Source organism: Podarcis melisellensis, assembly GCF_964234715.1.
Source record: "Podarcis melisellensis genome assembly, chromosome: 15".
In the NCBI taxonomy this organism is placed as follows: domain Eukaryota; kingdom Metazoa; phylum Chordata; class Lepidosauria; order Squamata; family Lacertidae; genus Podarcis; species Podarcis melisellensis.
The window spans coordinates 15,386,426-15,414,112 of NC_138532.1; the positions used below are offsets into that span (position 1 = coordinate 15,386,426).

Here is a 27,687-nt window from a genome sequence, read left to right on the forward strand (position 1 = left end):
CACCTGGGAGCAGCTTAATGGACTCCAAAGTAGGCCAGGCAGGTGGTGTAAATATTTAAGCAACGAGGGGCTCCAACAAGGGCTTCTTGTGCTGCTCCTCGCTGATGGTGGCAGAGGCAGCTGAGGAAGCCTGGCATGGCCAGTCAGGGTGAAGGAAGGGCTCCTAAGCCCACAGCCCTGGGAAAAATGCATGGAGAAGGGCAGATGGGGAAATGGTGCAGCTTTAAAGATGTAATAAATGAACAATAGGTCAATAAGCTGGTTGGGGAAGTGATTTATGTACTGGATATTCAGAATTTTCAGCTTGTATCTAACTATTTTATGCTGCATAATTTTAAAAAATGGGGAGGCGTGGAGGGAAGTATTTATATTATTTAATTATTATACCACCCTTCATCCAAAGATCTCAGGGTGGATCTCAGCACAAAAACACAAGATAAAAAAAAACACAAAAATGCATAATAAAAGCAAGAAGGAAAGCAAAACGAACTCAAAACCACCACCCCCTCCTACAAACACATTTAAAAGGACAGATTCAAGTGCCAGAATGTGGAGCTCCACCAAGCAGGTGCTTTTTTTCAGCAGTGCCACAAGATGCTCAGGATGCCGAATTCTGACTGCACAATCCGCTCCCACATGATGTGCGGAGTACGAGCACACCAGAGCTCCCCACTTCAAAAAATGCATCTGTGCACCAGCTGACCTGGGCAAGGAGAGGAGGCAGGGAATGGTCAAGCGAGTGAACAGCCGTCCTCTTGGATCTCTTCGTGCCAATCAGCCACAGACCATCTGCTTGTCCAAACAGCCTTTGCCCCAGCAGCCCAGCAGAGACCCATTTGTGGGGAAACAGTACAGATGTGGTTGCTCTGGCAAAGGATGTAGGAAGGCTGGAACTCTGGCGGGACATTCCTGAGTCTCTGTTGGGACTGGCTAAGCAAACGGGGGACTGGGAATGAGCAAAACAGCAGTGCCTTTCCAAGTGGGAGGACAGAATGATCAACAAATGCCCTTCCTAGCTGCTTCTCTAGCAGAAGGACCCTTGGCAGCATCCAGCAGAAACAAATGACAGGACAGGAATTCATCCTCACCTCTAGGGCACAAGACAGCAGAGGCGGCACCCCCAGAGTTATCCACAGGGGCTGCAGGACTCATTCCCAGGCCCTTCCCCAAAGATTTTATTCCTGAGATTTTATCCCTCATGCCACATGCCCAGGCTTCTTGCAAGGCACACCCTTAATACCCATGTGTTCCAAGAATTTGGCCACCCCTCTTTAGAGATGTCCTCAGTTGAAGTTGGTGGTTATCTCCTTTGGTCTACAACAAACCCCTGACCATCTGCTTGGACCTCAAATGGTGGATCCTGCTAGTTTTTCCTGCTGAGCTTCTTGGTTGTTAAGGAGGATGCCAGGTGTTTAAAGCAGCCAACCGGGAGAAGGCCTGGGAAGTGCAGCATGCCCGGGACGGGGTCTGCTTTGACTCCCCAGCAGCTCCACTAAAGAGAGGGCCAAGAGAAGAGTGCAACAAGGACAAAACCCTTTGTCTGAGCTCCGGCAGGAGGCCGACAAAGGGATGCCTGGCAGGTAAAGGAGGGCCACACCCGCTTGCTCCTGCAAATATCCCTGCAATGGTCCCTGCAATATGCAAGAGCTCTACTACCCTAACTTTCTCTTTTTGGAAGAAAAGAAAAAAAGACATTGCAGGCAACCCCAGAGGTACACATAGCAGACATGCGTGTATTGTCTAATTTGGGTAATGTGTTCACATGAACCCAGACAGTCCTAGCATCCCTATTTGTTGGCAGGGGTCAACAAACTTTTTCAGCAGGGGGCCAGTCCACTGTCCCTCAGACCTTGTGGGGGACCAGACTATATTTTGGGGGGGGGGGCATGAACGAATTCCTATGCCCCACAAATAACCCAGAGATGCATTTTAAATAAAAGGACACATTCCACTCATGTAAAAACACGCTGATTCCCGGACCGTCTGTGGGCCCGATTTAGAAGGCGATTGGGCCGGATCCGGCCCCTGGGCCTTAGTTTGCCTACCCATGGACTAGGAGTTGCTCTCAGTGGCGCATCCCCTGCCCTCTTCTGCTGCTGTTCTCTCCCCAATTGCTGCCCCACAGTCCCTCTTTGGATGGGGGAAGAGACTCTGAAGATGCAGAGCATCTGGTTCATGCAGCCCCGCCACCAAGTCCGACTTCCAGCTCAGCTCACGCACCTAAGCTCAGGCAGAAGCAGAAGCCCAGGAGGACCAAGGGCAGAAGAGGGGGTGCAGAGAGAAAACAGTGACACAATTTGTTCTGGCAGAAGCAGGCGCTTCAGTCTCATGGCTGAGGCTGAATGAGACAGATTTTAATTTTAAATGAGGGCACTGAGACCCGAGCTGACTGGGATGATCCAGCTGGGGAGGAAGGGGTGGTACTTAAGCCACTCAACCACTCCATGATATGGAGATGTGGGCGGTGGGGAGGGGGTGGCGGTGGAAGGGAGTGAGGCTGGCGAAGGCCCAAGACAAAACCTACAACTCCAGCCTTGCCTGCCATTTGGGTGGAGCAAGGGGCCAGAGAGCAGCAGAAGGAAGCCAAGACTTCAGGGCAGGGCACTCGTTGCAGCCCACTTGGCAAGAGGCTCCAAGCAGGACAAAAGGAAGCACCTGGCAGAAGCAGAAAAAAGCCCTCCTCCATTTAGCATCTTCCCCACTATAGTGGCTCAGACTGCTGTTCCCAGGCAAGGGCTCCCAGGCTCCTGCCCTTTGGCTGAAGCCCCAATGAAGGTCCCTGTGACTTGTCCACACGGTGGATCATCCCCACTTGAACAGGAAAAGAGCAAAAACCCTGAGCCACACCTGGGTGAAGAAAAACTCTGCTTAGCCCTTCTCAGATACAGCCAATCCCTCTGCGACACACAATGGGCTGATCTTGCAAAATTCAAAATCATGAAAGCCATGGTGCCCCATACCCATCCATCCTGCCAACGATGAATTCTAACCACTTATTTCCCTTGGCTATCCCACCCTCCCCTCAAGGCCTTCTTCATGCTGCCCTGCAGGCCAGAGTCTCAGCTGTCCTGAAGAAAGCGAAGGTGTGCGCCCTCTGCTTCCCCGCAGGGTGTCACCTGCAGCCAGCAGAGGCAACTGACCTGGCAGTGCTTGGAGAGTCCCAGTGAGACCCCTTGCTCTCTCTTGCCAGAAGGAGATCCATTCTCCATGCCTGGCAGCGAAGGTGAGGGAAATGGCAATCACACTTTCCTCCTTTCTTGGATTCAACCTGCACCAGGCTTCTGGCACTTCCATTCACACTCCAAGCTCAACCCTCTCAGTTCTAATTAACACACACTATTAGCATAAAGTTGCTAGGGAGGAGGGAAGTGCGGGGTGGAGAGCACATACTAGCCAAGGATGGCAATAAGCTTTGTCCACCTGCTTTGAGGTTTTCTGAAAGAAGTGGACCCTGGAAGCTACCTGAAATTTCCCATTCTTTCCTGGCCTGCAGAAAATTAATAATAATTGTAGTAGCAGCAATAATAAGAAGCAGCATCTCTTCAGCAGAGGACAGGTTGGGGCAGGAGGGAGACAGAACTGAGCAACAAGTCAATTTGACACACACACACCATACCCTCTAAGTGTCCTTATTTTCTAGGGACATCCCTGATTTAGAGAAGCCATCCCAGGTTCTGAATTGATCCCGAAATGTCCCGCTTTTCCTTTGGACACCCCTAATTTCAGCAGAGAAATGTTGGAGGTTATTGAATAGAATGTCCCTATTTTTATTGGGACATTGTTTTTATATATGTTGCAAGCCGCCCAGAGAGGCTGGGGCAACTCAGTAAGATGTGTGGGGTATAAATAGCGAAATTATCATTATGGAACGGGACGTCCCTATTTTCATTGGAGGAATGTTGGAGGGTATGACACAAGACACATACAGAGCAAGGCACCATTGTCTACCTCTGATAAACAAGAAGCTGCATGGACAGGCAGCAGCCAGCAGAGGGCAGCAGGCTGCCACGACTTTTCTATGGAGGCCAATGAAGAGAAGCTATGGCCACATCCAGGAATCTCTCAATCTCAATCTCTCTCTCTCTCTCTCTCTCTCTCTCTCTCTCTCTCACACACACACACACACACACACACACACACATTCAGAGTCCAGCACTCACTGTCTTCCTTGGTCTGGATGTGGAGCACGTTGCTGCGGACACCGTCACCAGCCTGGGTGTAAGCCAGGACCTGCACGCTGTAGTTGGTGAACTTCTCCATGCCACGCAGCTCTGCTCGCTCCCGGACAGTGGTGATATTCTGCATCTCCCCCCACTCTGTATGGAAAGGAGAAAGAAGTCAGGCCCACAGACGTTTCAGGGGCTGGGAGCACACGAGTGTCCAGCTTGAAGTCCAGCACCACACAGCCGGGTGGATGGGCACCGCAGAGAAGAACAGTGATCCTCTGGCAGAGCATGCCAACATGAACTCCTGCACAGCCTTTCCACAGCAAGCACAGAATGAAGCGCACCCCTTGTTCCAATTGGATATATATTAATGAAAACAGTGAGCATCTTTTAGATTGGTCTTTCTTCTATGAAAGGTGCCTCTGATCACTTTGACTGGGAAGTTTATAGGTGTGTAGATTCAAGGCTGGCAGGCCTTGCAGGGGGCAAGGTGGGCAGGTAGCCATCAGGCAGCCACACTTCCAAGGGAAATGAGATCACTCCTAAAGGTAAAGGTAAAGGGACCCCTGACCATTAGGTCCAGTCGCAGACGACTCTGAGGTTGCGGCACTCATCTCGCTTTATTGGCCGAGGGAGCCGGCGTATGTCCGCAGACAGCTTCCTGGTCATGTGGCAGGCATGACTAAGCCACTTCTGGCAAACCAGAGCAGTACATGGAAATGCCGTTTACCTTCCCGCTGGAGCAGTACCTATTTATCCGCTTGCACTTTGACGTGCTTTTGAACTGCTAGGTTGGCAGGAGCAGGAACCAAGCAACGGGAGCTCACCCCGTCGCAGGGATTTGAACCGCTGACCTTCTGATCGGCAAGCCCTAGGCTCTGTAGATGCCAGGCCATGCCATGTTGTCACCTGAAAAGCTCCAACTCAGGCACAGCCTCTGAACCTTTTGTGCAGTGAGTTCCAAGCTACCCTGCGCTTGCTGTGCCTGGAGGTGTGCGCATCAGGTTCAGGTGCTGGAGGTACAGAGGAAGGAGAAGGCAGATAGGTCCCCTATTCCCTCCCCGCCTCCCCTTGTAGCCAGTTCTACTGGCACAAAGCCTAGAAGGAATGAGGGCCTTTGTGTATAAGAATCCTACTAGGGGTGAGAGTCGTGCACCACCACTATTGTTCTGCAGACAGAGACCTCTGAAAGGCTCTGAGAGGGTGGCATTGCCAACTCACCTCCATCCATGTAGAGAGACCAGAAGATGACACGGTATCCCTTTAGGACACCGTTGAGGGTGCTCCTTGGCGGCTCCGACCAGGAGATCACAGCCACGTCGGAGGTGATGGACAAGGCCCTCACATTTTCAGGCGGTTGGCTGGGCACTGAGAAGAGAAAGGTGGGTCAGGGAAGGGAGTGCAACCCTACATCCCTGTTGCTGCTGCCAACACTGCTCAGGCAGCTCCTCCTCCCTGGCACCCGTCATTCAGAGGAGAGGGTTGCACCTGCGGGGCTCCTCCTTCTCGCTCCTCAGCAACTCGTTCATTTGCAACAACAGCCCCCCAAAAGTTCCAGAAGTCCGCTGGGTGCTTGTGCCAATGTCACAGCTCATCCACTGGCATATATATTTTTACAAACCCCACCCCACCCCAAATTTTGAGAGAAACCTTGAGAAGGAAGAAAAGAACGAAAGACGGAGCAAGGAAGGCAAGCAAGCGGGATGAAGGTAATGAGATCCCACTGCCCCCAAAGACAGAACTCTAATTTTTATGAGCATTTAAATGATGATACATCATCCTAATGATCTGCTTTGAAAATGATTATTGTTTCATATTACTTAGGTGTAAAACTGTAAGCACCGTGTAATTAGGGGCCGGGTGCTATAAACTAATAGAGAGTCCGTTTGAACAAAATGAAGGTAATATAATTATGGAAAGACACTATTGCTAAAACAGGGACCCTTGAATACCCCAGGAGGAGTGCTAATCTAGCCAGGAAATGATCGTGCTCTGACAGGCTAATGAGGGCCTTAATTAAGTATGAAAAACTGCTGAGCAAATGGAGGAAGAAACTTTTATGTTGCTTTTAAAATGACTCCAAGGCCAGTGCTGATCTCTCCCTGGCGAAACCCCGGAGGAGGTGCTTCATGGAAGAATCCTGGGAAGAAGAGGAGGAGGAGCAGCAGCAGCAGAGGCAGCAGCTGCAAGAGCCGCCTTTCCCAAAGGCTGCGCCACTGATCAGCATGCCCAAGAGAAACGAGGAGCCATTTGGCTCAGGAAGCCCAGCCGCCAGCCAATCAGAAAGAAGTGTGTACGTACACACACAGGACAGCCAGAGATGCCTTCTGGGGACCAGGGGCCACAGAAAACCAGCCACAGTACTGGAGACACACCTGCCTCTGCGCACACCATCCCTTCTATGCTCAAAACTGACAACCATATGAGAAAGGAGTTATCTGACCACAGTGAAGACACAGGATAGTTTATAATGTGCTACCTGCTATTAAGTGCCTCCCCGCACCCTCAGCCATCACCAGCAAAAGGGAAGCTTTTAATGTTTGATGTATTACGGTATCTTAATATTTTGTTGGAAGCCCAGCCAGATGGGCGGGGTATAAATAATAAATTATTATTATTATTATTATTATTATTATTATTATTATTATTATTATTATTATTATTATTATTAACCTCACGGCCCGTGGATTTAGATCAGCATTGGCAGAGCAAAGAGCCGCATGACCAGATGGCTTTTGCAGCTAGCGAGACCAACCGTGTGGCTTGGCTTGCCCTCCTGGTTCATTTTTCACCCCCACATTTGCAAGCATCCGGAAGCCCCCTGCCAATCAAGAGTGGGTTGAGAAGACCAGGTGCAGTGCTCCTCCAAGTCCCACCTTCTTCAAACAATGGGACAAAGAGGAGGCTTGCACATGCTGGAGCTGGGAGACTGGAGTTGAGCTGAAATCTGAGAGTCGGCGCTTTTATCACGCGGCTTGGATGAAGGTGCGCGACAGACTGCGGAAACCTTCGGGGATACTGCAACCTCAGGTGCAAGTGGAGAAGTGCTGTGACACCTCATACAAACCCTGGCCTTTCCCAAGACAAGGAGAAAAAGGTCCTCAGAAGAGCCCGGGGACTTCTGGGCACTCACCATCCTCCAGCGTCGTGGCGTTGATCTCGCTGGACGAGGGGCCAGTGCCTGCACGGTTGAAGGCCTGCACCACCACACCATACTGGGCAAACTTCTTCAGGTTGTCAAGGGTGTAGACCTCGCTGTCCCCTGTGGCCTTCATCTCAACAATGCTGTACTGCCCGTTGCTCCCAGGGCTGTTCTCCCGGTAGCCAATTTGGTAGCCGCGGATCACCCCGTTCTGGAGTTCCTTCTTAGGGGCCTGCAGAGGCAGAGAGGGCAGAGAGCATGGATAGGCAACCTAAGACCCAGGGACCAGATCCAGCCCAATCTGCTTCTAAATCCGGCACGCGGACAGTCCGGGAATCAGCATGTTTTTACATGAGTAGAATGTGTCCTTTTATTTAAACTGCATCTCTGGGTTATTTGTGGGGCATAGAAATTCGTTCTTTTTTCCCCCTCCAAAATATAGTCCGGCCCCCCACAAGGTCTGAGGGACAGTGGACCGGCCCCCTGCTGAAAAAGATTGCTGAACCCTGGCATAGAAATACTGTGGGGCAGTAGTGGGTGGGGTAGGAGGGCAGAGGGCAGAAGAGTTTTCCAGGACAACCTGCAAGCCTGCAGGTTTTGGGTGGGTAGGAGCTTCTCTTTCCAGAACCCAGTCTGGACTTAAAAAGTTGGAAAATAACTCAGCCTCTGGTATGAAGCACACATAATAAATGCATTCTGCGAATTTAGAATTGTTTTTCATTAGCAGTGGCGACATCCTGCAAATACGGTCCCATTGGTGATTGAGGCAGAAAGGCCCTAAGTTCCAGGCTGCCGTGTGGGGCATCCAGCCCTCTGAAGTGGCCCCCTCTGAATAATGGCCAGAGTCTTTAATTGAGCCAAACTCTCCAGCATCTGGCTCTTTCTGAATCACTTGCTAGGGTTACCCTTAGTCAGCCTCGTATTTTAGGGGGGAAAACAACTGTTTATGCTTTAGATTCTCAGTGAGCTGCACTCACACACTAATGATAAATAGTCTTAATAATACTAATGTTAAAGACACACAGGATGAAAACTGTCTCTGATTAGCTTGTAAAGAGGGTGCACTTCATAGGAAATTTCATTTATGTTATTTATTAAAATATTTATATACTTCTATATCCTAAGTGGTTTACAATAGTAAGGTAAAGGTACCCCTGACCGTAAGGTCCAGTCAGGGATGACTCTGAGGTTGCGCGCTCATCTCTCTCTATAGGCCGAGAGAGCGGGCGTTTGTCCGCAGACAGCTTCCGGGTCATGTGGCCAGCATGACTAAGCTGCTTCTGGCGAACCAGAGCAGCGCATGGAAATGCCATTTACCTTCCCACCAAAGTACCTATTTATCTACTTGCACTTGAAGTGCTTTTGAACTTCTAGGTGGGCAGGAGCTCGGACTGAGCAACGGGAGCACACCCCTTGCACGGGAATTTGAACTGCCAACCTTCCGATTGACAAGCCCTAGGCTCTGCGGTTTAGACCACAGCACCACCCTTTTACAATAGTATCTAGATAAAATAAAAACACTTAAAAAATTAAAGTCAGATATCATTGGCTAACTATCAAGGAAAGTTGAAGGAATAGATGAGTTTTCAGAAGGTGTTTAAAAATCGAAACAGAATCCCTATTGGCAGAATATTTCATAGGACTGGGCTGATGAAGCTAAAGGCTCCATTTCGTCAGAAGTTGTTCCAAAACTGGATGATTTGGATTGGAGGTGGGAAAACCCCACACAAAATCCCAAACACAACCAAGTCTGCCGGCCTTAAAAATGCAGAAGACCAGGTCTAAATCGATCTTAACAATATTTCTTTGAAGCATTAACAAATCAATAGGGCTGATTGCAAATTTATGTTACAAAGCTGGAGTGATCCATCTTGTTGAAACAACCTTAAAGCAGAGTGACTTATGCTTCAAGTGAATCTTATTTTTCATTAATCTGTTTTTCATCACTGGAGAGGCGGAAGCAAGCAAGAGATGCTGGGACCCTAAATTTACCGACTGGCCGCTTCATTTTGATTCCTAACTCGCTAATCAATTTTATTTTTCATTATACAGCTTCTGGAAAATAAATCAGAGCCTAAATTTTATCGACCTTTGCCTGAGCATGTTGTAGGCAGGCAACTCAAAGCTTAACATTTCTGTCCTCGCCTTCTGCTCCAACCTTGCCCTGGTTCCACATGCAAAAAAAAAAATCTGTGGAAGAATGAGAATCTGGCAAAGGTGAGATACCTGCCTGGTGGCTTACCTCCACAGTGAGGTCATCCAGGCCAAGTCTGCCATGAAGGCAGAGTGCAGGACTATGGTCCAAAGAGGCCCTGAGTCCTCCACTCAGCCATGAGCTCAGTGGGTCACCCCCGCGTAAGCCTTAGAGCTTGGGGGGACATTTGTCCCAGTCCTGGCCTCAATGCAGACAGAAACGGGGCTGGAGGCTCTTTATGAAACCTTCACACACACCCCTAGCATGACTTCCTTCTCGTCAGCATAAGCCTAGCCAGCACAGGAAGATGGCACAGCAGATCACCTCCCTTTCTGCTCTGCAACAGGCAATGGGAGTTGAAATAAAGGGAGCATCCTACATATTTATTAGTTGCTTGTTACCAAGGTCTCCCTTACATTTAAAAACATAAACATAAATGCATCATATCATTAACATTTCATAGAAATCATGAACATTCTCATATGAGCACATACAATTCACACAAACAACTCCACCACCACCCCTATAGCAGCCAGACTTTGTCAGGGAGTGGCTATACATTGAGGAATGGTTGGATACTGAACAAGCAACAGGCTTGAGTGAGAGAGAGGAAGAAGAGGCAGAAAGCACGGCAGGTACAGGACAGACAGCTGAGGAGGAGGTGGGGGCTGAGGCTGCAACAGATTGACCGGAGCCTGCCAGTCCTATTGTATTCTACTCGCCTCTCCTCTTGACTCCAAGGTCTCGGAGACTTTTGCATGTAGCAGAAGAATGAACACAGAGGGTCAGGGTGGGGGGGCTCCCCATAGGAGTTTAAGACTGCAGGGGAAACAGCTGGATGGGGAGGAGACTTAGGGCAAAGTGGGAGGCCCAGATCCCCAGCTCTGGCAACTTCTTTACCAGGGCGAGTCTCACTTTAGGTTTCTCTGCTTCCTTGAATAGTCAACTTTACTACTCGTCTCTGAGTTTCCGTGCTGACATGCAGCTGAACCAGCCCTGACATCCACATAGTAAATGATTCGAATAAGTAACTAGCATCTGAACATGCACATACCTTCCAAGTGACCTGGATGCTCTGGGATGTCATGGGCTGCAAGGTGACATCCATGGGGGGACCATCTGGAGCTGTGAAAGTAGAGGCGGAGTCACAAAGATGCCTTGTTTTTAACAACAACATGCTTTTACTTATTTATGGTGCTTTGTATTGTTGGTACACCACTTAGAAATTTGGAAGAAGAAAAAACACTAAGCAGCTGAGAAGTACTTTTATTAAGGCACAATGAACTTCAGTGAACTAGAACCTGCTTCATCCACAAAAGCCTCTGCCATAACAAGGCACCAAAAGAGTTTCTGTTATTGTTTTTCCGCAGGCTTTACTCTGTATGGCTGAGAAGCAGAATGTCCTCCTAAATATTATTTGCACAGGCAACAACTGCCACTGGACATTTAGGCATTGGTGTGTTTGCCTCATGTCACATAATTTGCAAGCATGACCAATGAGCACCAGAAAGTGGCGGGTGGTGTGTACACACCCAAAAAACCCTAAAAGTAGATTGAAAATTCCTACATAGAACCCTACTGCTGTAGTCTTGTGATGCAGCTAAGACTTCTCAGGGTGACATTGTGTCCCAGGATTCTTAATCAGAAAAGCAATGGTGATAACTCTGTTCAAAAGGAGAAGCCTCCTTTCAGCATAGCCAGGACCATGGTCAGCGTTCACGGGGCCAGGAAATGTGCTCTCCAAATGCTGAACCTTCTACAGAGCAGGAAGAAGAGTTCTGTGACTAAAGCAAGGATCCTGCTGAGGTCCAGCTCTCAGGGTCTTCTGGCGGCTCCCACATTGTGAGAAGTGAGGTTACAGGGAACCAGAGAGTGGGCCTTCTCGGTAGTGGCGCCTGCTCTGTGGAACGCCCTCCCATCAGATGTCAAGGAAATAAAAAACTATCTTCTAACTATTTTAGAAGACATCTGAAGTCAGCCCTGTTTAGGGAAGTTTTTCATGTTTTATTGTGTTTTTAATATTCTGTTGGGAGCAGGAACAGCTGACAGGTGGGGAAAGAGGGAGATCCCCAGCCGCGTCCTGCCTTAAGTAGGGCAGACCACGCCCCCAGAGCCAGCCGGTTGGCTGGCCAGGGGATGACGCAGCCAGGAATCCCCCCAATCACACAGGGTTGGGCTCCAGCTGCCGCGCATGTGGTGGGGACATGAAGCCCGCAACTCCACCTCCTTCAAAGGGCGGAAGTGGCTTTGCTGTTGTTGTTGTTAATCTTGGGTTCATCCTCCCTCTTTCCCACCTTTCCCCCATCACCAGGGTCACCGTATTGATTACCTGTTTGAGTTTACAGCAAGCTGTGCAGGGTGGGTGGGTGGGGGTCTAGAGAGTGAGCTGCAAGCTGAAGACAGGCAGGTTGAGGCCTGCCAAGGAGGCATGACGGAAAGTACCTGCTTCCTCAGTGCTAATGGTCAGCTCCTTGCTGGGTTCGCTGCGGCCAATCTTGTTGAAGGAGTACATGCGGATACTGTAAACGGAAGCCGGGTGGAGGTCCACAATGTTGGCTTGGTTAATAGTTGGGGAAATGTTGCGAGTCGATTGCTTAAAATCCCAAGAATCTGGAAGGAAGAGGGAACTAGTGAGGGACGGGCAGCCCACCATTCACACCCAGATGTATAGCAGAGTTGCATGTGCTGAGCTCCTTGCCTTCCCCTATGACCAGAACTGGCGGTTTGATGTGATGCACTGGGGGGGGGGGGTGAGACTTGGCAGTGGCCCCTGCTTCTCCTTGTGTTTGCAAACGAGGAGATCCAAAACAATGATATGGTAATGGACAAATGCCTTACAGGTTTGTTGCAAAGGTTAGAACAAGGATGTTGTAGGGGTTTCTTTGAACATTTGAAAGTACTGTACACATTCTTTTCGTTGCGGATGTTATTAATTCTGCTTATTTGAGAGCAAAGGTGTGAAGTGGGGTGTCTGATCCACTCACAGCCATGTGATTTTAAACCCCGATTGTCCTAGATCCAATACAGCTACTCATCCTTACTTTCAACACCCTCCGTGGCCTTGCCACCCCCTCATTATTCGCCCCCGATTTCTCCAGCTGCCCCAATGCACTCTTTGCCCCCCCCCCATGGCCCCTTGGGTTGGCAATGGCATTGAGGAGTGGGGGAGGTAGACGCTGGTTATTGTCGTGAAGGAGGGTGTGGTGCCAGAGCAGATTTCCACCACTGCTTATACAGGAACCAGCAGCTTTGGTAAAACAGAGATGCTGCTTTTAAGACACAGGCGCCTGTTTCTGATGGTTCCTGGGCAGCAAGGGCTTGGGTTGCAAAGCCAAGTGGCTGCCTCAGCTGGAGGTATTCTTTGGAAAATTTAAGCACCTTTTCCCGACATGTCACAACAGTTTTGTCAGTACGCTTTGCTGGGTATCGCAAGGGAGGAGAGCGCTGCTGTTGCGTCCAGGTCCTGCTAGGGGGCTTCCCAGAAGAGGTAAGAACTGTAAGAACAGGATGCTGGACCAAATGGCACCATTTGGTTTGATCCAGTTTATGTCCTATGGCAGACTTTCTCAACCTGTCGGTCCCCAGATGTTGCTGAACTACAACTCCCATCACCCCTAGCTAGCAAGGCCAGAGCTCAGGGATCATGGAAGTTGTAGTCCAACAATATCTGGGGACCCACAGGTTGAGAACCGCTGTTCTATGGGATGAGGGGGTGGTGGAAGGGGGCTTTTGCTACGCAGTTTTCCAACAACACTTTTTTATCGTCAACATTATTCAGTTGTCCTCATCTTACTCAGCATCCTACAACACCAATGCAAGGCAAGAAGCCCCCAGTTTGAATTCAAGAAGCCCCCAGTTTGAATTCAACTTTGGTCTCAAGGCAAGCCTCTCTCTCCAAACTTCACCCCTCCCTCCGTAGCGCTGCTGCTAATAAATGTAACAACAGCATTTCTTGCAAATATGACTGAGATGAGGTTTGCGAAGCTTCCTGAAGCACACACAAGTTGTGTGCTAGACTACTTCTTCAAAGCAGAAACAAAGCTCATCATTCGGCGCTTTGCACCCAAGCACACTCATGGCTCTGCAAGAAGCAGAGCAGCTTACCAGACTTGTTCTTGTACTCAATATCAAAGCCGGTGATGATACTGTTGCCATCGAACCTCTGCGTCCAGCGCAAATTCATGCTCCGGGCCTTCACCTCCCGGATCTCCAACTCGGGAGGGTCTGGTGGCTCTGCAAGGGGGGAAACATGGGATCAGAAAGAGAAATACAACCCATTTGGTCACCCAGTCCCAGAAGAGTTCTGCCTGCTTGCTAGGCTTGACTGCCCATCCGCCTCCTGAAAGGAAGCGGGGGCTGATCAAGCAATATTAGCCTCCATAGAATAGCACCACTTCCACCACGTTAATTAAGAGGTTCTCTCCACCCCTTGACTTGTAAACTACTCATTCATATCTTGCTTTGGGTTGGCTCTGGGTCTACGTAAAAGGCTGGGCACACAAACACACACACACACACACACACACAGAAGCTGTGCTCAAGTTCTTTCCACAGGTCACAGAGGAAAAAGAATGTGAGCAGGAAATTAGAAATTGGTATTCCTTGATGTTTCTCATTCTGTTGAACAGGCAACAGTAGCGCTACAAAACTACTATCAGTAAAGGACTGCAATGGGTGGTTGCAATCTTGATGGCCTGCGCAAAGAAGAATGTGCCATTTTCTCACTGGTGCTCTTCTGAAAGTCTTTTTTTTTAATGTACTCTCTCTCTCCCTCTCACACGAACGCAGACATACATAGAATAAATTCACACTTCCCAAAACAATATATGTTTTGCAGAACAGTTCTCAAACCAAAAAAAATATTGTATATTAATGGACAGCATGCATAAACATGCATAATTAGTGAAAATAGCATACAAAAATGCAGTGTATTAGGGAAAATGACTTGCATCAAAACGCTGATGAATTTTCATGAGGACATTAAAAAAATGAATCATAAAGAGATGCAGAAAGTCAAGTCAGGACTGGAAACATGCAAAACTGAAGGTGACAGATTCATCCCTCCCCCTCCTTCTCAAATACCCACTAGAGTAGCTCCACTGGAAACACAATACCTTGGACAGTGAGCTGAATGAGACCTCTGTCTTCACCATACGAGTTGATTGCATGGCAGGAGAAGAAAACGGAGTCCCCGCGGTCAGCTGGTTTGAGCTGCGGACAAGACACTCTCTCTCAGAACGAGCCCCGTCTGTGCAGGGCAGACCTGAAAAGGCTGCAATCTCCTTCCCATGCCCCAACTCATAGGTACACTTGTCCTCCCAGCAAAGCCCTTTTCCTTCCGACTGGATCAGAAAGGAACTCTTCCACATTGGCCAGGCAGCACCTTGCAGAGAACCGGGGTGGCGGGATGCTCTCAGCAGCCACTCCCTGTTTGCCATGGGAATCAGCCAGGATCATTAGGCCCTACAGGCAATGACAAGATACCCAACACGACCCACCCCACAACCCATTGCTCACTTTAAGTGTGGAGATGACCTCGTCGCCATTGTCCTTGGTGGCGATGGCATATCGGACGTTGCGATCTGGGTCGATGACGGTGTCCCCTTTCTCCCAGCGGATGATGATGGGCCGCTCTCCGCGGGCGGTGCAGTTCAGCTCTTTGGCCTGCCCCTTGATGGCGATGGTGGTGTTGGGGTGAGAGGTGATCATGGCAGGGACTGTGAGAAGAGGAAGAAACAGAAGACCAGGGCACTGGTGTGTGTTGTACAATTAGAGAGGGGCTTGAGGAAGGTGGAGCAAAGGGGTGCTCTGTCAAGGCGGGGGGAGCCAGGGGAGGAAGGCAAAATCTAGTTCCAACAAACCAGGAAAGAAGGATTGATCCCAGATTGGCCTGCGCTAACCAGCAAGACTAGCTTTGTCCAGAGCTGCTCTCCAGGGTTTTAGGCAGACCAGAAACCCATTGACTATACTCAGCTGCTCCACACCCCTAGCAACCCCTAGCATCACCACCACACTCCTACAATGCTCCAAGCTTTTTAAAATAGAAAAAGTTAAGTCCAGTCAAAGGTGACTATGGGGTTGCGGCGCTCATCTTGCTTTCAGGCTGAGGAAGCCGGTGTTTATCCACAGACAGCTTCCCGGGTTATGTGGGAAGCATGACTAAACCGCTTCTGGTGCAGCAGAACACCGTGACGGAAACCAGAGCACACAGAAACGCCATTTACCTTCCCACCACAGCGGGACCTATTTATCTACTTGCACTGGAGTGCTTTCGATCTGCTAGGTTGGCAGGAGCTGGGACAGAGCAATGGGAGCTCACACCATCGCGGGGATTCGAACCACCAACCTTCTGATTGGCAAGCCCAAGAGCAGGGGTCGGCAAAGTTTTTGTGGCTTGGCCAAGTTCACGGTCCTGCAGACGCTGCGGTGGGCCCCAGTGTGTGTGCGCGCGCACACATGGGTAAACGCCATTTCCTGCGGCCAATGGGAAGCCGGCCAGCGTTGCAGAAGGCAGTCCCCGCTCTGCTCCGTGCCGGTTTACCGTGGCGCACAGGAGCTGACCGAGCGGGTGGCGGGGGTCCATGGACCGGTTAAATGACCCCCATGGGCTGCTTGTGGCCCATGGGCCTTAGGTTGCCGACCCCTGCCCAAGAGGCTCAGTGGTTTAGACCACAGCGCTAACCACATCCAAGCTTTACCCTCTGCTATGTCACCATTCTGGTTCCACAGGCTAGCCAAGGCAAGACTGGGGAGACACTCAGGCCCTAACATGGCCCAAGGTGTGTGGCGGGGTGGAGTCCAGGGGCAAGAGCCCAGCAAACAAATGGGATGGGGCAGGAGTCCAGCTGCGGACTCTTCCTCCACCCCCACTCACGGCACAAGCATTAACTGCATCCTATGTGTTGGAAGTGTAAGGAAAAGGAGGGGACATTTTACCATATGTGGTGGGATTGTAATGAAATTTAAAAAATTGGGAAATGATATACAATGAATTGAAGAAAATGTTCCATCTAACTTTTGTTAAGAAACCTGAAGCATTTCTGTTAGGGATTGTAGGAAAAGAGCTGCCAAGGAAGTTGAAAAATATCTTCATGTATGTGATAATGGCGGTGAGAGTTTTAATAGCACAAGGATGGAAGAACAAGGAAACCCCGACTAAAGAACTATGGCAAGAGAAACTGATGGACTATGCAGAACTGGCAAAACTGACACATAAACTATGGGACAAGGATAACTATGATTTTAAAGACGAATGGGAACCTTTTACAAAGTATTTAAAGAAGCAACAAAACGAACTGGACTCCTTGGCAGGCTTTGAATAAACATCCACAAGCTTTTTATTGATAATAACCAGTCAGATAAATTAAGGATTTAATACAATTTTGTAACATGCAGAGAATAGCATCTATAGAGAAACCAGAGATTGGAACTGAGGGAAATCGGGGGAGAGGGGAGGGTGGGTTGTTTTATTGGGGGGGGGATCAAGGATGATATGTTGTAAGCTAATATGTTTCGTTTAAATTCCTAATAAAAATATTTAAAAAGAAAAAGCATGAACTGCACCCATTTGGCTGAGCACAGGGACCTGGGAGTCGCTGCAGATGCCTTTGGATATGCACAAATAAACAACTAAGACTTCATTCTAATTCCCAGTTGGGGGGTGTGCTACACGTAGGGGGGTTCCTGCTCCTCGGTCTCCATGATACAATATCACCAGCTTTGTCAAGGCGGCCAAGCACCTCCCCAACAACCAGAGACTTTCAGCGCTGAACACTGCAGCCAGAAGTGGAGACGTTGCCTGGCATTATACAACTAGGGATCATAAAATAATGAAGCAGATAAATTTTATAATGCATAGTATTACACCCAGATATACAATAAAATGTGAAAGACAAATAACCAGGCGCAAGTTATAATGAAGAAAAAGCCGCAGCCAGAGACAGGCGAGTATGAATTATTGACTAAGGTTTTACACTCTCAAGGATGTGCCCTGGAATATTTTTCCATCAGAGATTTGCATAATTCACTCAGAGGAACCTGGCCAGAATACAGAGGGAGATTTTCACAGCAACAAGCCAGCCTGACTTTGCATTGCAGATGCTGGAGATTTAATGTGCAGGGCCATGATTTAAATAAAAGCCAAAGGAGGGGCGCTTCCAAATCTGTTCCACCCCCTCCAACACCTGATAAACAAGGAGGAGGATGACGAAGATGCTGGGGTGTTGGGGAGGGGAGGAAAGGAGAAGGAACCAAGCAGCCCCTAAAGAATCATAGAACTGAAGGCTTGGACGGGAGCCTGAGGATCATCTAGTCCAGTGCAGGAATAGGCAGCTGACCCTTGCAGGGATCGAACCTGCAACCTTGGCAATGCTAACTCTGGCATCTCCCTCATTCTGATCAAGCAGGGCTACAGGACAGAGCAGGTCCCACCAGTGCCTGGGGTGCGTATCCTCCCTGGGGGTGGAGCGCGGAGGCGAACAGAGCCCACTGCACCAGGCTAGCCCTGGGTACCCAAGCACCACCAGCCACAAGCATGACACCGCCCGGGGCTGATATTGCTTTAGTGGTGAGGACTAGCCTGGGGCAGCAGGCTCCACTCGCCCGTGCCCCACCATGGAAACATTGCAAAGCCACTTAAAGGAGTGTTTAAGGCCAGAGCTCAGGGGTGATGGGAGTTGTAGTCCAACAACATCTGGTGACCCGCAGGTTGAAAACCGCTGCCGTAGGAGATGCACCCAGCAGGACCAAATCCCCCCGCCCTCTTTTGCCCACCAGCTGACGTCACCCAGTTTGGGGCAAATAGCCTCCAGACCAAGACTGGCCACAGGTGGCTCCCCACCCCTGGTGCAGACATTTCTGAGCTAGGTGGCACTATGGACTGACTCAGCAGAAGGAAGCACCTTATGCTCTTCTTCTTCCACATGGGTCACCACCACCTGCACAGGAGCAGAAAGGAGAAGTGTCCTCTCTAGCCCAGCTTCCCTCCCTTCCTCCCTCCAGAATCCTTTCCCTGCTGCCAAGGAGCTGCTCCTTGCAGCCGGCACATCAACAAGCACAGCCGCTCTTGGAAAGGTTCTGCTGAGGAGCAGCGTTCCTGGCAGGCCTCCTGGAGTAACGAGCCTTTAATGACCCTCCTGCTCCAGTTAATCAAGACGGAGCTCGGCTGGACGCCACACTCTGGCGGGCAACCCAATCGATGCCGGGGTTCCCAGGCGCACCCACCTGGATGCTGCCTGCCAGCTACAGAAACTTTCTGCCCAAGAGGAAAGGAGAGTTCAGAGAGATGTGGCTGCAGCCCAAGAGCAGCGATAGCCTCCGCAAGTGCAGCTTTTCATCTGCTTCATTTTAAAAGAGTTGCAATGGATTGCTGTAACGGCATGGTGTCAGATAGACAGCGCAGTGTAGTAGTTCAGAGTGCTAGATTAGGACTTGGGGGCGAATTTGTCCCCTAAGACAATTCTTCCTCAAAGGGATTGTGATGGTGAAATGAATAGATGGAGAACAATGTACTTCACCTTGAGCTGCTCTGAAGAAAGGTGGGGTATAAACTGACAAATAAACCAAGTATTGCTGCTCTTGACATTTAATTTCCATGGGTATTAGTACAGTGGTACCTCTGGATATGAATAGGATCCGTTCCGGAGCCCCGTTCGCATCCTGAAGCGAACACAACCCGCGTCGCGGGTCATGATTTGCCGCTTCCGCGCATGCGTGTGACGTAATTTTGCGCATCTGCGCATGCACGAGCGACGAAACCCAGAAGTAACGCGCTCCGTTACTTTCGGGTCGCCGAGGATCGCAACCTGAAAATGCTCACCCCGCGAAGCTACTTCAACTCGAGGTATGACTGTATAGCTAATGTTGTGAGCTGGGTGGGCTATGCCCCCCCCAAAAGCGGCAAGTGATCACTAACTCAATGAATACGTCCCAGGCTAGCCTCCTGCCCTCCTCCTCAGTGGCCTGACCTGCAAAGAGGCAAAGTGGAGATCCAAGGAGAATGGAAAGCCAGGCCAAAGTCTGCTGCTGTGGTGGGTGCGGCAAGTGAGGCAGCACCTCCTCCTGGCCCACAGCCCCACTTCTTTCCTGCCTGCTTTGGGGAGGGCTGCATCTATCAGCTCCCTGCTGCCCACCCCCTCGGCTCGTGCAACATCAGCATCAGGGGAGCTTCCTCTGCCCACAAGGCCGCTTCAGCCCTTCCAGTGCCTGGAGCATCACAGCTGGAGCTGCCCTGATGCTTCTCCATGTACTTGCAGTTACCCACTAGGCACCACAGCCACGCACGAATGCCCCCATTGTGGCTTTTGCTCCTGGCTCTTGCTTTGCCGAAGAGAACTGGGGTGGGGAGCCGAGCACACAGCCAAACAGGCTCAGGGAGCAGAGATTTAAAAATGCACGGCATACACAAACAGTGCCATAATATATGGTAATGACAATCCGCAAAGGCAACACACACTGTTCTAATGGGGCACAAGAGGGTTTAATGAGCTACGGCTCCTCTGCTTTCCCTAGCAATGGAATTCAATTAGCAGCCGGGGAAAGCTTGGCTTGCAGGCGACTCCCGTTTGTGACGTGTGGACACCGTGGAGGGCGTAAGGGGGAACTGCATGGACTCCCAGCCTCAGAAACTCCCCACACAAAACTGGGCCTGCAGAGGGAGATGCTGCATGCAGCCACAGACTGTGCAGAGGAGCCAGAAGGGATGGGTTGGGGAGGAAGCCTCTCGCAATAGGGAAAAGCCACCAGCTGGTTTATGAGAACAGAAATAAAGCAGCAGCCTCTGGGTGTCACAAGGAACACAAGGGAAAATAAAAATGGCTCTGCGAAAGTCACAAGGGAAGAGAATCAAGGTGAGAAATGGAGGGATTCCTTTGGGACTGATGGGCGGAGGAGAATGTTCCTGACAGGGGCCTGGAGAATGTCCTCTGGACGGTGGGCAGCCTCCATACAGCTATTGCTTTGGGGCCACCGCCACCCTGGACCACAGACCTGGGTGACTTGGAGGCACCAAATGGTTTCAGTTTTCCCACACTTTTAATAGGATGATTCATTTCACTTTTACTCTGCCTCCTTGTTCTTTTACTGATGAGTAATTACTCCTTTGCTCCTGCTTTGATGATGTTTGCTGGGGATCTTAAAATCAAAATGTTAACAAACAATTTTTGGTTAGCTGGCTTCCACAGCTGGAGTGGCTAACTGCAGAGTGCATGTGGTCCCCTAGCAGGTTCTTTGTGGCTCCTTAAATCTTGACTGCTTCTATGGGTTACCTGCAGTGATGCCATGAAGACAAAATGAGTTTAGTGTCTGCCATTTTGGTTTTTTATTTATCAAAAATATCTATCATCTATCTATCTATCTATCTATCTATCTATCTATCTATCTATCTATCTCTGATCTCATAGGTCTCCACTGCAATATTGTGATGCCAACAGGATTTTGTGCCCACCCACACCAGCACCTCCAAATCAGCCCATTTTATTTATTTATTTAAATATATATTACTCACTGGTGCAAGAGGTACTTTCACTGCAATACTACTTTTTTCTTGTCCCCCAGAACCCTCCCAACCTGCCTCCCCCTTTTAAAAGTCGCCATTCCTGCTGGCCCTCTGCTCTGATTCTGTTATATCAAAATGTGTTTTTACCCCTTTTATAAATAATTAGCCACAATCACTTTTATACTTTGGCAGTGCTATTTTGAGCAAGTGGCCCCAGGAAGGTTGATCATGGATCAATGTTGCCCTCAGCCTGAAAGAAGCTAGCTGCCCATTGTGCAATGCCTATATTTTGCCTTTTCTCTGGGTAGCATCCAGGTAGAGCTTTAGAAAATGGCAAGATGTAAATATTCTAAATTTTGTTAAGGAAAAAGGCAGAGAGGGGAAAGGTCAACAGAAGCAACTTAACCCACAGTACATGCAACCACCCAGGAGCATGAACGGCTCTGGCATTCCTGCCCCCCGCCAGGCTTGTAACGACAAGAGAGGCACTGCCCGCTGAGAAGAATGAGATGTCATTTAAGGAGCAGGCAAGAGCTGGCATGAATTGGGGAGGGTCCAAGAAGCTGGGGCTGGAAACCAAGTCTACTTGCCCCCACCCCCATCTTGATCTGGATGGATGGAGGCATGAAGAGGACAAAGCCACTCTTCATCCCTCCTGGTCTTGAGAAGGTCTGAGGCTCCAGATCAATGCCCACAGTGCCACCTCAGCACTGCCAGAGGAGGAGAGAGGAGCATGGCAAGCAGCCAGCCAGCTGCTCTCCTGTGTGGGCAGACATACCTGGAGGGGGCAGGCCAGCCTTTTGCAGAAACCTCTCTCCCCACTTGGATCTGCCTGAGGGCCACAGCCACTCCCCCTTGGAGCTAGGCCTCACAACAGTTCAACACTTCAAGTGGTCCGAAGCAGCAGCCTCCCTTGGGAAAGATGCCTTGCCTTGTCTCTTCGGTAGATGTCCCACCTCCCAAACCCAATTGGCTGGGTAAGCAGACCATAGTATGATGGGTTGGCTCCAGTCTTAACAGTGGAGCAGCAAAGGGGGCCACATATCAGCCGCTACTTTTGGTGGGGTGCTTACGATGCTCCCAAATAACTGACTCATCTGCAATCCCCACACATAACTGCTTTCAGCCTGACTGGTGCAGAGGAGCTCACTATAGAGTACATCCACCAAAGCCTTCTCTTCTTCCCAGGCCAGACATGCTGCCCAAACATCAAGTTCCAAATGGTACAGCTACAGCTGCTACCAGCTCCTTTCCTTCCCTATAGGACGCCTTAAGGTCTACCACTCACGTTACACTTTGAAGGTACAAGGTCTCCAGTAGTTCTACCAGTCGCAGCAGCTGCCGCCAAAGACAGAGAGAGAGACTGTGTGACAGACAGCTGTCTCTGAGTTAGTGACTTGCACGAGGAAGTCAAGCAAGACACTGCCCAGACAACAAAGCAGGAATGCCTTTGGGCACCGAGGAAATTGAGAAGGCTGGCCTTGGTGCTGCTGAACATCCCACATAACACTGGTCTTGAAAGACCTACATTGGCTCCCAGTACGTTTCCGAGCACAATTCAAAGTGTTGGTGCTGACCTTTAAAGCCCTAAACAGCCTCAGTTCAGTATACCTGAAGGAGCGTCTCCTGCCCCACCATTCTGCCTGGACACTGAGGTCCAGCGCTGAGGGCCTTCTGGTGGTTCCCTCACTGCAAGAAGCCAAGTTACAGGGAACCAGGCAGAGGGCCTTCTCGGTAGTGGCACCTGCCCTGTGGCACGCTCTCCCACCAGATGTCAAAGGAAAAAACAACTACAGTGATACCTCGGGTTAAGTACTTAATTTGTTCTGGAGGTCCGTTTTTAACCTGAAACTGTTCTTAACCTGAAGCACCACTTTAGCTAATGGGGCCTCCTGCTGCCGCTGCGCCGCCGGAGCACGATTTCTGTTCTCATCCTAAAGCAAAGTTCTTAACATGAGGTACTATTTCTGGGTTAGTGGAGTCTGTAATATGAAGCGTAGGTAAAATGAAGCGTATGTAACCCGAGGTACCACTGTATCAGACTTTTAGAAGACATCTGAAGGCAGCCCTGTTTAGGGAAGCTTTTAATGTTTAATAGTATTTTAATATTCTGTTGGAAGCTGCCCATAGTGGCGGAGGAAACCCAGTCAGATGGGCGGGGTATAAATAATAATAATAATTATTATTATTATTATTATTATTATTCCCTAGACGATGGTCAACTATTACAGTAGGGAGCTGCACATGTTAATGGGCAGAGGGATGAACACCCGGAAAGGAGCCCTTCACTTGTCTGCTTTCCAGGAGAGTTGGGTTTTGCAGCACACTCAGCGAGGTTTCCATTTTGAAACCATGCCAACAATTATGAGGCAACACGGGCCGAAATGGACCAGGCCATTCCCACCGTAAAAGCTCTCTCCGCAAAGGGCACTCGCCAGAGCACTTCCCTTCACACCCGCCAAGCAAAACGTTGTTCTCCTTTCAAGCTCTTCCTTTCTGTGCCTTGTTAACATGATGCAGACAAGAGGCTGATCCCATTTGGTGGGCTGAGATAAGGCGGCTACAAAGGGAATTGTCACAGCTCTGGGTGTTCTTCCATCCTGAGCCCAGGCTGGAACGGCAAGAAAATGGAAACAGCAACAGAGGAAGGGGAAGGAGGGGAAGAGGGTGGGCTTTCTGAAGTGCCAGCTCTGTGATGTTAATTTGATTGCACCCGTTTCAGCTTCTTGTCTACACTGATTAGCTGCATTTCACCTGAAGCATGAGATTAATTCAAATTGCATGGAAGCAATCAGTTATGCTTACAGAGTAGTGAGGGCACCTCTCCAGGCACACCCTGCCTTGTGCACCTGCTGACTAGGGGGAGCTCCTGAGCAAGGGAGTGCTGGGCCTGGGCCTTAGCCCAAGAGAGAAGAGTCTGCAGGGCACTGCTCAGGTCCCTGTCAAGGGAAGTGTGAACTGGGCAGCAGCAGCCCTACGGACCAAACACCTGGAAGGCCAGTCAAAATGGCCCTGGATGCCTTCGGATCCAATGACTTTCAGGGAAAGCCCTCCCAAGGCAGTGTCCAGGAAAAAATATAAAACAGTGCAATAAAACCACACAGTGCCTAATGATAAAAGCAACAGCAAAAAGGACAAAGCACATGTAACAAATGAAATCCAGCAACAGGGTCACTCAAAGACCTGGCCCTCTCATTTACAGCAATCCCATCCATGTTTCCCCTCTGCCTGGTAAGTGACCCTGAAAGGGGTTAAGAAGCCAAGGGCCACTCCTTCCCCTTCCTTGACTTGCTACCTGGATCTTTTACCAAGTAAAAGATGCAAAAGGTCTCCTGTTTAGGGACCTGTCTGACCATGGCTCCTGCTTTTCATGAACATCAGCCTTCACCTCCCCCTGCCCGCTATCCAGAGAGCCCCATTAAGCAGCTGAAGCTTGTTGTCACAGGATGGCATTTTCCCCACTGCTGCAGAAGGGCCAACTCCTGAACCCAACACCCCTTTCTGCACCTAAGAGGCCTCCCCCAGCCTTTGGGTCCTCCTATCTTCACTACAGCAGCTTTGAGAGAAGCTGGAAACTGCTGACTCTGCCGAGGGTGGCCCAGGCAGAATCCGATCACGAACGAGGTTGCTTAACAACACTTCCAGGCCACCGTGTGGGGAATTAGCAAGACGGCTGCCCTGCCTCCTCTCTGCACCACCACGATGTAGATTGATTGCCTGCTTTTATTAAGGACAAAGTGTTTTTTGATCGTGTGAGGGAATCAGGTCCCCAAGGGAACAGGAATCAATCCAGCGCTCCATTCCTTGCACATCGACTGCCGGGAGCCCACAGAGGAGAGCTCAAGCTCCGCAAGTGATGATAAAGGAGCTCACAGTGCAAACACAGGCGGCAATCAGAGGATATAGAGGCCGCCAATCTGCCAAGACACGCGGGGCCCACCGCGACAAGCCCTTGGCTCACAGCCAGAGAGGCAGAGGCAGCTGCCAGCAGACGGAGCACGTTGGCAGAGGCAGCAGTGCAGGGTTCACGTGGAGGGAAGCAGGTAAACTTAGCAAAGAGCCAGTGGGAGGGACAGGGCTGGGTACAAGGAGCTTCCTGGGTTCAAGAAGTCAGGACTGCCAGACAGTGCAGGAAGTGCCCAATGCCAGCCTGACCCTCAGGAGACCAGGGATGGAGTTTCAGAGCCCTACGTTAATCAGATGCCTCCACAGCACCGTAGGAGCAGGAGCAGCCCTCGCCCCTTGATGGGCACCAAGGTAGAGTACTGGCACCCATTTTCAATGGAGGGAGAAGGCGATCTCAGGCTGTCCTGCCCAAGGCCAAGCAGAAGGCCTGCGGGAGACCTGCATCTATTTGGACTGAGACCCCTGACAGGTGAACAGGCCCAGCCGGCATACTCACTTTTCACCGTAAGGAACATGGACTTGCTGATGTCTGTACCGACTCCATTGCTGGCCTGGCACAGGTAATAGCCGATGTCCTCTTCTAAAACATGCCGAATGAGCAGTGAGCTGTTGGGCAGGATCTGGATGCGGCCGGTGAGGGGGACTGGGTGGTATTGCTGGGGGTTCCCACTGCCTGGGAGGAAAGAGAAGGGTGAGAGATGCTGTAAGTGCTTTTGGTTGACCCGTAGATGCCATGGGGTCCTCTGGAGATCCTCTGTGCTGTGCCTAGCAGAGCCTACACAATCTCTCTCACTAGCCCTTAAACAAGTCCAACACTGGCAGAGTTGAACACCCCTCTGTCCCTTGGATATAGCAGCTGCTATACCTGAGCATGCCCCCTACTGAGGGCAACCCCTAGAGAAGATGTGTTGAATGATTTCAATCCCCACCAGTAGAGGCTTCCCATTAGCAAACCTGAAGGGAGAATGCATGGGGGCAATATTGAAAGGAAATATCCAGCAACGTACCTTTAGCATGTTTCCACATGACTTTGGGAGGAGGGTATCCATCCACAGAGCAGTTCAACACCCCTGCTTTGCCATAGATTCCATCCTGATTGTTGGGTTGGACAACAAAGCGAGGAGGGACTGTGGAGAAGGAGTGCCAAAGATCAGTACCACCAGGAACAGCAAGCTCACCACCCACTGCTGACATATCTTTCTTTTCTTTTCCTTTCCACATGCACGCACACCCTAGTCCCATGCCCTCAAAGCTCCTAACCAGTCTGAAAGACAAGACGTAACCACCTCTTGGGCAATGCCTTCTCTGCTTTTGCAGAACTCAACACCTGGTTGACCTTAAGCTTTCAATTTTGAAAAACACCAGAAGAATCCAAAAGCATCTAAGAGGTTAGAAAGTTATCGTGAAGAAAACATCACGCGATACTCCACTCTCCTCTTTAGTTGGCACATACCGTATTTTTCGCCCTATAGGACGCACTTTTTCCCCTCCAAAAATGAAGGGGAAATGTGTGTGCGTCCTATGGGGCAAATACAGGCTTTCGCTGAAGCCTGGAGAGCGAGAGGGGTCGGTGCGCACCGAGGGGTCGGAGCTGCGTCGAGCCCGGGAGCGCAGGAAGCTCTGCGCAACCCTCGGGAGCCTGGTGCGAAGCCGCGCCGGGCTCCCGAGGGTTGCGCAGAGCTGCCTGCGCTCCCGGGCTCGACGCAGCTCCACGCAACCCCCCGGAATTCCCCCCCCAAAAAAATCTAAGTGCGTCCTATGGGCCGGTGTCTAGGGCGAAAAATACGGTATATGTGTGCATGTACAGAGAGAGGCACCTGTACAGAAGTGTGGAGGAATAAGCCACAGAGTCACCAAAAAACTGTTGTCATGTGCTTGGATATGAGAGGGTAGAACCAGAGTTTCCAAAACACAATAGGTAAGAACATCCGAAGAGCCTGGCTGTAGCTCGACTGGTCCAAGAGGAGCCAATCTAGTCCAATGCTCTGCTCTCACAGTGGCCAACCTGAAGCTTCTTCTTGACTCAGAAGGTTACTAGAGAATAACAATATTGCTGGGTGAATTGGGGCTACTGCTGTTGTTGCCCTTGTAACATACCAGAGTTCTGATAATTTGGCATATATATTTCTCTAGCAAGCTGTAGGTGGCTTGCCTTTAAAAATGAAGTACAGAAAAGCCAGCATGGTTTGCCAAGCTACTCTAACCTATTTTTGACTGAGTTACTAGCTTAGTGGATGGTAGGAACGTCGTGAACATAATTTATCTTGATTTCAGCCAAACACTTGACAAAGGCCTCACAATATTCTGGCTAGCAAACTGGTTAAATGTGAGCTTAATACTACTGGAGATTTGGGGTTCTATCTTGGGTATGGCATAAATTCCCCCATTCAGAGTTCACATACACCAATCACCCTGCTTGCTAGTTGGGAGTGCATCACCTGCACTCTGAATAGATATTTTACCCCTTGTCCTGAACATGGTTGACATTTGACCCTGCACAGTAATGGGGGAATGCTTCTCTCTGGGTCACCAGGCTTCAATTTGCAATGCCCCCAGTGGAGAAAAAGATCTGTTCTCCTGCCCTCCATCAATGCTGAGCAAAGCAAGCAGGTATCCCAACCCAGATCCTGAATTTACAAGCCCAGAAAAAGTTCATCTGGCAGAAAATTTGAGAAACCCTGATGATTTACACCAGCAATATCCATATCTGCTAGTTGCGGGGGTGTCAGCCATGTCCCCTATCCCCAAATGTGTTAATCCCCTTTATCTGATGAACATGACATGC

The 27,687-nt window shown here is 50.0% G+C and overlaps 1 protein-coding gene across 1 annotated transcript in view; it reads right to left on the reverse strand.

Annotated features, from left to right (window-relative positions):
• Positions 1-27,687, reverse strand: part of DSCAML1 (DS cell adhesion molecule like 1) — a 165,128-nt gene that overhangs the window by 13,796 nt on the left and 123,645 nt on the right. The window contains exons 10-19 of the mRNA XM_081890798.1: positions 25,910-26,029; positions 25,399-25,575; positions 15,020-15,219; positions 14,617-14,713; positions 13,607-13,735; positions 11,945-12,112; positions 10,557-10,627; positions 7,300-7,540; positions 5,388-5,534; positions 4,161-4,316 (exon numbers count right to left, since the gene is read on the reverse strand). Coding sequence (XP_081746924.1) covers positions 4,161-4,316; positions 5,388-5,534; positions 7,300-7,540; positions 10,557-10,627; positions 11,945-12,112; positions 13,607-13,735; positions 14,617-14,713; positions 15,020-15,219; positions 25,399-25,575; positions 25,910-26,029 — 1,506 coding nt within the window. The remainder of the gene's footprint in view (positions 1-4,160; positions 4,317-5,387; positions 5,535-7,299; positions 7,541-10,556; positions 10,628-11,944; positions 12,113-13,606; positions 13,736-14,616; positions 14,714-15,019; positions 15,220-25,398; positions 25,576-25,909; positions 26,030-27,687) is intronic.